The sequence below is a fragment of the Nelumbo lutea genome, chromosome 5, assembly GCF_056320005.1.
Source record: "Nelumbo lutea isolate HS-2025 chromosome 5, American lotus-T2T, whole genome shotgun sequence".
NCBI classification, from domain to species: Eukaryota; Viridiplantae; Streptophyta; class Magnoliopsida; order Proteales; family Nelumbonaceae; genus Nelumbo; species Nelumbo lutea.
Window position 1 is genome coordinate 50,796,826 of NC_142688.1, and position 9,119 is coordinate 50,805,944.

At 37.5% G+C, this 9,119-nt stretch overlaps 1 protein-coding gene and 1 non-coding gene across 2 annotated transcripts; both read right to left on the reverse strand.

Annotated features, from left to right (window-relative positions):
• Positions 1-2,277: 2,277 nt before the first annotated feature.
• Positions 2,278-2,350, reverse strand: TRNAR-UCU (transfer RNA arginine (anticodon UCU)). The gene has a single exon. It is a non-coding gene; the product is annotated as a tRNA-Arg (tRNA).
• Positions 2,351-2,516: 166 nt separating this feature from the next.
• Positions 2,517-8,840, reverse strand: KOM (Rhomboid-related intramembrane serine protease family protein). Its single transcript, XM_088946748.1, has 6 exons — positions 8,385-8,840; positions 4,964-5,127; positions 4,668-4,831; positions 4,286-4,551; positions 4,055-4,181; positions 2,517-2,922 (listed from the first exon to the last, which is right to left on the reverse strand). Exons 1-6 carry the CDS (start codon positions 8,675-8,677, stop codon positions 2,800-2,802), a joined length of 1,137 nt encoding a protein of 378 aa, XP_088802874.1. The 5' UTR covers positions 8,678-8,840; the 3' UTR covers positions 2,517-2,799.
• Positions 8,841-9,119: the final 279 nt, after the last annotated feature.

The following is a 9,119-nucleotide window of genomic DNA, read 5'->3' on the forward strand; positions in this document are numbered from 1 at the left end:
AAAATTCACATCTAATTTTTTATTATTTTTTTATAAGTAAATTAACACATAAATTATTAATTATTCTTCACATAAAATTCAAAATATTATTAAATTCAACACTTATTACATAACGTTTATATGTTGTCCAACAATATATGGGTTGTGGAGGGTTGGGTTTAGCCTAATGCCATAACCTGCCTTGTATGGGTTGTAGACTCCCAAAACTTGTCCTCGCACCAAAACCCATCCTTTAAGCAAAAAAATAAAAATAAAAACCACCCCACCAAGGAGGGTAGGGGCAAATACACACTAGGTAGGGTTGAAATTGCATCCCTATTTACAATTGTAGGCACAAAAAAGTTAGAAGCCAAATAATAGACTTTTTGTCTTACAAATAAATCCTAAAAGTTAGCATGGGCCTCCATGGGCCCCCATGGGCCCAAGGCCTAAATCTAAGGAGGCATTTGATTGCACTTTTCAGACGTTTGAATCTGAAAATGTTGTCCTCACACTTGTTAGGTTTCTCCTCTTAAACTTGATTTGAATTTTGTTTTCAAATCTGAAAACTTTAGAGATTGGGCCACCTCTTAATGCACTCAGACGCATTTTGGCAAACCCCATTTACATGGACTATAAATAGCAAACCTTAGGGAGAAGAAGCTATCCTTCTGATAACCACACCTACACACTTTAGAGCTCTTTCTCAAAATCTTACACAAAATAATTTGAGAAGTGCAAGCAATTATAAGCAATTGTAAACATCACCTTCAAGTTCAAGTTCAAGAGGGAAGAAGGAAGAGAAATAATTTATTAGTTTTCTACTTTATGCTTGGATTCAAACCTTCCCAGTAACTCAAGCCACTAAAAAATGGCCCTTCTTAGAGAAGCACTCTTAACAACTGACTAAACATAAAGCCTAGAATGTAGAAATCTACACCAAGGACTCTCATCTTCACCAAATTCAACCATTAACCAGAGGTTGTTCATGTAATCAAATAGAATCAAAGAGAATAAAATCCCTTGTATTTTCTTTGTTACAAATCTTATTTTATAATTTATCTCCATATTTTGTGATAATCAGATACACATATCAATGGTTTTTGGCCCCAAGTCAGACGGTTCGATTGTCCAACCATTCAAGTCAGTGGTTCACTGATCAAATCAACGGTTTTTTGTTAAAAAATGGTTTTGAGGTTAAACAAAACCGATCAAATGACCAATTCTTAGTTTTTTCGATCCAACCGTCTGGTTTAGTCTGATTTTGAAAACATTGATTAAAACCATGAAATTTTGGAAACCACTTATAAACTCGTTTGATAAGACCTCGAAAATAGCATCACTGCAGCGGCAGATTATCGTTGAATGGTGATCACCATAAAAATCTTTTGTTGTTCACTTCAGTAATTGTAATCCCAATTAAGAAAACTGAACAAAGAGCTATATGTGAAACAGGGAAAACCAGAGATCAAGAAACAGAGATTAAGCACCACCTTGTCACGCCCCCAAAGTTTATATATAGGCGGAAGAGCTTTGGTTTAGAAGGTTCAATGGCGGTTATGGAGGATTTTAGTCAAATAGGGGGATTATTCTGGAGTCATTTGGGATGGGACACGGCAAAGTTTTAGATGTCTTCACCAACAAACTAAAATTTTCTGGCATTTTCAAGGCTCTGGAAATGTCTGGTTAGAAGAGTAGGGGTGTAATCGAGCCCTACTCTTTCTAACCAAACATAGAGATAAGGGTGTAATCGAGCCAAGTCGAACCAAACTTCGACATGTCGTGGCTCATTTCAATAAAAACAATACTAGGTTTGAGTATTCGAAGAGATAGAAAATAAATATTTTTGCATTTTATAATATATAATATATTTTTATAATATATTATAAAATATATTTGTATATTTTATAATATTTCTTAACTGAGTTAGGCTAACAAACTTTCGAGCCAAATTTTTTATTGGTTGAACTTGAGTTCTAATATCTAATGAAACTTACCCTGGGATTCGAACTCAGCTTGAAATTGATTAGAATCAAACTCAAATCGATTGCAAATATTCGCTTAGAGCTAAATTCAATTGCACCCCTGGTCCAAGGCCATTAAGTCACATGTAAATTATGCAAATTGAAAATAATGAATTAAATTATCAAAATAACCCAATAACTGGGGAATCAGAACAATGCGTTGTAACTTGTTAAGTCACATGTAAATTATGCAAATTGAAAATAATGCATTAAATTATCAAAATAAAGAACAATCCGTTGTAACTTATTGTTTATCTGGATCCTAAAAATAAGGCACGCCCGGTGGGACTCGAACCCACAATCGCCTGATTAGAAGTCAGACGCCTTATCCATTAGGCCACGGGCGCCTACGTTTATGAATTCCGAAGCTCACTTTAAGAGCTATCTACAACTAGTTGAATAAAGAATAATATCGATGGCCCTGCCAGTAACAGAACACCATTTGGGACGCAGCTCTCCTGAGTTTCCAAAATAAAGAAAAAAATAATAGGGTAACACTGATCTCAAAAAATTACCCAAAATCGAAAAAAAAAAATAGAAAGACCCAAAAGAACATTTAAGTACAAAGTTATAGCCTCCAAAAAAAGCCCCTAATTCCTGCTTGCAGGATGTGTGTAAACGTGTTCAATCTAAACAGTTTGCTTTATCAAAAACAATGCTTCACCAAGCATACAATCAAAGGACAATATCAAATTGCACAAGTCCTCATCCTTGCTTTTGAGTTGTCAATAGATGTATGAATTTCAGCCTGTATTACTTCCTGTATCCAAATGATATCACCATCAAGTGTACAAGTCTAGGAACATATCAGACTGCACAAGTCTTCAATCCTTGCTTGCGAGATGTTAGTGAAAGGGTAAATGTGGAAGTTGCCATTGCTTTCGCAGGTTAGTGTTAATCGCCCCCCATTTACTAGCACCTGCATGCATAAATGAACAATGATGTCATATAAGTTAAAACAATAAGTCTCTTATTTTTTGATATCTAACATCACTCAAGGTACCTTGCATGATTCCTGTATACAAACCTGAGACACAATTCAGGCATTTTCCTCAAGTATACATGAGTAGAAAGAATAGTACAGCTAAATCCTTTTCTAGATGAGACTACCAGAAGCAATTATACATCACTAGAAGAAATTCCTTAAGTTTACTGAGTTCATATTTTATTATCATCAATGCTGCTACCTGATATTATTGTAGTAATGACAAATTCTTTTCCAGAAGTAGGTTTGGTTCACTTATAGGCCTATTCAGACCCCCATCAATCTCTACTTTGGATTAACAAGTAGAAGCAACTCCTATTTTGGTTGGAACTTTTAGGTAGGAGCATCAATAGACTGGTTTTGGATTGGACCCTGTCCAGACCAAAATCAATTTGGATGGATTGGATGGACCAACAAGACCTATTGAATTGGACCGGTCCAGACTTAATGGTCCAACGTATTTTTTGGATTGGATTGGACCTGCTCCATCTATAATGAATTTATATTGGATTGGGTTGAATTGAGCCAATATCTGGCCCATTAATAGAAGATAACTGTCAATGGACCAGGTTTTGGGTTAGAGTCAATCTATACATTAAAGCAAATTTGAGTGGATTGGACGGTGCAGACATTGAATTAGACCGGTCCAAAATGGTCCAAAATATTCATTGGATTGCATTGGACCTGGTCCATTTGTAATGGACTCACATTGGACTGGATCAGATTGGATCAAATCCAGTCCAAATGACACCCCTACTTGTAGGCCTTTCGGATCTAAACCCCCTACAAGAGAGAGACCTGCAAAGAAAATCCTTGTATTATTGATTTCATGCTTTATATCATCCACATTGGTACCTACGTCATTGCAGTAATGACTAATGACTCCTTTTCTAGAAGTAGGATAGATCCACCAGTAGGTATAGCTAAAATCTCATTAGTCACTAGTTTTATTTTTATTATTTTTGTTTTGTTGCTACAAAATATTAAAATTAGTTCCTCTAATAAAAATGACTGTTTTGGGGTTGGAGTGTTGATAATAGTTATCATCAAACAGAATAACCTATACCTCGCATTGCATTGCTTCCTCGTTGCAGATCCACCCTTTGAAGGGGACACAATTAACATAGTGACACCAACTGCAGTATTTGTTTGCATTGACACTATGAAGAACTGCTACAAGACATCCTGTGAAACTGCAAGGAACAAAGAAAACTAATTAGAGCTCTAAGATATTAATTCCTTTGCCAAATAAAGAATGATTAGGAGATTAGCAGATTAGTTCTTGCAACAAACTCACATAAGAACAAACAGAACTAATGAAATACATCTGATCGCTGGCTTGTCCAGCTTGTGCTTGAGCTTCACAGAATTTTTTACATCATATTCAAATAGACCTTTTTTATTTTGAGCCATTTGTCTTAGCTGAGGATTGAATAGGAGCACAAAGCCAAGAAGAAATCCCGCTTGGAAGCCTCCAATATTTGAAAAATTGTCCACATAAGGTAGCAGACCAAGAGAAAAATTGATGGTTGCAACGAGAAAAAGTGACAACAATACTGCAAACTGTGTTAAAAGCGCAAAAGACAGTTAAACAGACACATAAAAAGGTAAACATAAAAACAAGAGCAAATAGGATCTTATTCATGTAAAGAAATGATATATCCAAGAGAAAAGAGGACCTTATCAATGTAAATTTTCCAGTTCATGATAAGCCCAGAAAGCATAGCACCAAGCAATCCAAACAGAGCACCTGAAGAGCCAATGGCTGGGCCATTCTGGACAAAAAGTGCTGATACCAAACCACCAAGGAAAGCAGATAGCATGTAGATTATCCCAATCCTAACTGACAAGCAGAAGCAAATAGAATTTTGACCATTAGTTGAAACAACTGTAAGCCTACTAAATTTATTCTTCTTTTTGACCATTAGTTGAAACAACTGTAAGCCTACTAAATTTATTCTTCTTTTAAACTCACATGGGCCAAACATTTGCTCTAAGCGAATGCCTATCAAAATAACACATGACAGGTTAATGATAAGATGGATGAATCCTGCATGCAGCCATAAGCATGTCACAAGGCGCCATATTTGGTGCTGTTGAATCACAAATGTTCGCCGAAGAGCCCCCATTTCATACATCCTGCAAAAGGAAAGAAACCAAAACCTTAGAGCTGACAAAATTTTGGAACCACAACATATGAAACCAATGGGAAACAGAGTTTAAAAGCTTAAAACATATAGGAAATTGTATATTGAGTAAAATGTTTTATGTACAGAAGAAAATAGGTGAAAGTAAAGGCATATTGGTTTACACAACTCCAACCTTTTATAGTAAAAGGGCAGACAGTGCACGAGGCTCCTGCCAGTGTGGGGTCTGGGGAGGGACAGATGTATGCAGCCTTACCCCTATGCACATACAGAGAGACTTTCCAAGATTTAGACCCCAATCACCCAGGTCACAATGGAGCAACCCAACCATTGCGCAAAGACCCACCCTCAACCTTTATAGTGAAATAAATTTTATTAAATATTAAAAAATGACAAGAGAGGGTTAAAAGAAACCAAAGCCCATGCTGTCACTCTAGGATGCAAGAATACACCAAACTAGTACCAATCAAAAACAAACCACATACTCTTTCCAAAATCAGTAACCCATCCCCAACTCATATATAACCAAGGCCCCTAGTATGAGAACTAGACTCCAAGTACCATTCACTATTTTCCTTGTATTAATCTGCTTAACCTTCTTCAACTTCTTATGAGGACTAATCCTGAATATTCCCCCTTTCAAACAAGACTTAAGAAACTTTTTTTTGAGAAAAGGTATTGTATTAGATGTGAATATGGATGACTGTACATGGGGGTGAAACATTCCCAAGAGAACTTTAAGAGAGACATTTAGAAAAGAGGACATCAGTTGAGATATTGTGTGCCTTATCTCGAGAAAATTTTTGCTAACATGTTGCGTATAATTTCATCTGTATGAGAGGATTTGCCTTCAAAATTTTGCTGTTCTTCTCCATCCAAACTGTCCAAAATTCTGTTACGGGTATCATATTCCAGATAATTTTACCATTAACTAAGGGGCCTTCAACTCTCCAGCTGTCTAGGAAGTTGAAGACCATATTTGGAAAGACCCAACATAGGTGCAGGTTAGCCAACACAACAGATGGTTCCAAATAATTCTGCTGACTGGGCAATGCAGAAAAAGATGATTTGCAGTCTCCTGAGAAGCATTGCATAAATACAGATGGGCAGTTGATGGGAACACCTCACTTACATAGCTTGTCTTTGGTGAGGCATTTGCCATGCGCTGCAGTCCAAACTACGAATGCTACTTTTGATGGCACTTTCCATGCCCAAACTAACTTATGAGGGAAGGTGGGTCTGTTCAAACTGAGGTGCTGCATCATAAATTTAACCGAGTAGGTTAACCTCCTATACCATTTCCAAATTCTTCTGTCCTCGTCACAGTTGACAGGCTGAAATTGCTGCAGATAGAGGAGCAGATCTAGATTTTCAATCTCCCGGTCAAATAGGTTTCTTCTAAAAAGTAGGGGACCAATGGCCAGAAGCTCCTTAATTAGAGATCTTAGCAACTGTTACCTCTTTGTTTGTGGCTGCATTAAATAGGCCAGGGTAGATTTCAGCCAGGGGCCTATCTCCACACCAAGAGTCCAACCAAAATCTAGGAATTGAGCTTGAGCTTTCTGAAAGACTTTCTAAAGTGCAGTGGTGGTAGCATGGGTAGCTTGAATAGTATCCCATCCTCTATTAGAGAGGATGTATTTTCTTGCAATCAACTGTCTACATTTGTTTGGCGGAGCATATCTTTACCAAATCAAGGAGGTGGATTTCCTTGTTATCCACCCTCTCCAGAGAAAATCTCTTTGGATTATTTACTAGACTACTTGCAACTTTGGAAGACATCTTAAACAAAGACTTGAAAAACTTGATAGCTCTTTGATTTTGTTTTTCTTTTAAAGCGTCTGATTGCATTATAAAAATTCTCAACTCCCCTCTAGTCTTTATCCTCAGATCTGTCAATTATAGCACCCCTTTGTAATTTGATGACCATTTTTTCACTATCCCCTCCCTCTGATACCTCTCTTTCTTTCTTTCTCCATTGTGACCTAAACTGCTCTCTTCAATAAAACCAGTTTCCATTACCCTCTCTTGTTGACCCAACTCCTCCCCGCTGTCTTTCCAAATTTTCTCCTATCTCATTTCCTCGAGTTACACCTTCCTGTTCTTCTTTTTCTTTCCATTCTTTCCTTTCCAATTCTTCAAACACCTTCCTGGCATTCTCTCCTCCCCTAGGAAGAAAATACCTAGTAAATTACTTCAAATTCCTTTTCCGCAACACTTATGATTTCAACAGCCTGTTCCTCCTTGGGAATCAACTGAATTACTTGATGACTAAAATGCAATTATTCCGCAGGTAACAAATAGATTTACTAGATATGCCCCCATTAATGACTTGACCATAAAGAGCAAAGATAACAACAGCCAAAGTTCAATACTCCATGATAAAGAAAAAAGCGTTAGAATTTTGCCTTCAAGCTATCAAGCCTAAAACTCTATGGGTATAGCATTTCTAGTTGAAGCTATTGACAAGTCATGCTCTGGTCTTTTCTTGAATCCAGAACTCAAAATCTTATGTTCATGGCAGTTCAAGCAGATTATAGTTAGCTTTCTGAAATAAGCAAACTGCTACAGCTAATTTTCTGATCATCCACATGAAAAATGGGAGGACTTTAACCTCATCTTTCAATTAGAAAACTAAAAAATGACTGTGCCTGTAATAGGCGGCAGATTATTTTCCTTTTGTCATCGATAAGTAATATTTTTCTCTTCTACTAGTCCAGCTTATCGAGCATGCTATTACATGCTTCAGGAAAGCCCAACACCTGATCAAAGAAACCAGGATCACCATGATTGTTGCTGTTATATACAAAACCTCTGACGAAATATTAGAAAAATATAAGTTTACGAGAAAGAACCGAAAGAGAAGTGCAATCTGAAGACATAAAGACCATTGATCTCGTAAATTCAACTCAATCATTGGTTTGCAACAGAATCCCTTCTAAAGTGTCAGCGGAACACTAGATTCCCGCTGGTTCAAAGAATCTTACAACAGGAAAATGAAAAGAAGCCTACAAAAAATTGAATTAGATTGATCACTAGAAAGATCTTGTTCCAGTTGAGAAACGGCAAGCAAATGCAAAAGTGAAGCCCTTCTTTTAAGAAACCTAAATTGCGGTCAATAAAGAACAAGATTTGCAAGAAACCTAAATGCATTTCATCAAAACAAAATTGAAACCACAAAGATTTCTGCAACCATTCCAGAACAGAAACAAGAAAACTCGAATAGGAATGCAAGAATAAATGACTGACGTTGAGGAAGAAGGTCCAAGGAATGGATTTTCTTTAAGAGGTTGGAAAGAAAGCCTGCCGAGGGTTCTCAGAGCACAGTCGCCATGTGAATTCGTCGAGCAATTGTTGATGAACATGGTCGCAGCGAAGGCAACTACATGGAGCACCACAAAGAAGGAAATGACCCAGGTGTTCTCCTTCCCCCGGGAGCGGGAACCAAAAAATGGAATCTTCTGCTCTTGCAGGGATTCATCGGCGGCTGGTTCTTGAGACTTGATTTCGATGTGTGAGTAGTCTTTGAAGGTCTCTGCCATCGAATTCACAAGAAAAAGCAAGCAGGTTTTTCAGAGATGGCGATTAGCTTTGTCTCTATTTTTTCTTTCTCTCTTCTCCGTCAAGAGGAGAAGAGAAGCAGGGAGACGAGATGAGACAGACGGAGTTGATTTTCCCGCAAAGAAACTGAAGCGACTGCGAGCTAGGAATAGATGGATTGGCATCATGGTATAAAAGAAACCGTTTGGCATTTTATTTGTACAGATATGATGGCGGGAAATAGCAATGATCTTGGGCCGGACCGTGCCGGGATTTACATAGAAATAACTAATTACAGAATTTAGGCCTAACTGGACTCGGATTAGCTCCAAGACACCCTAAGACTTTAATGGGGGTGTTTTCTAAGTTGTAACGTAGATGAGAAATTACAGGGTGTAATTACCGTCCAACCCAGGGTCAGAATTCATAGACACAAAATTCTGC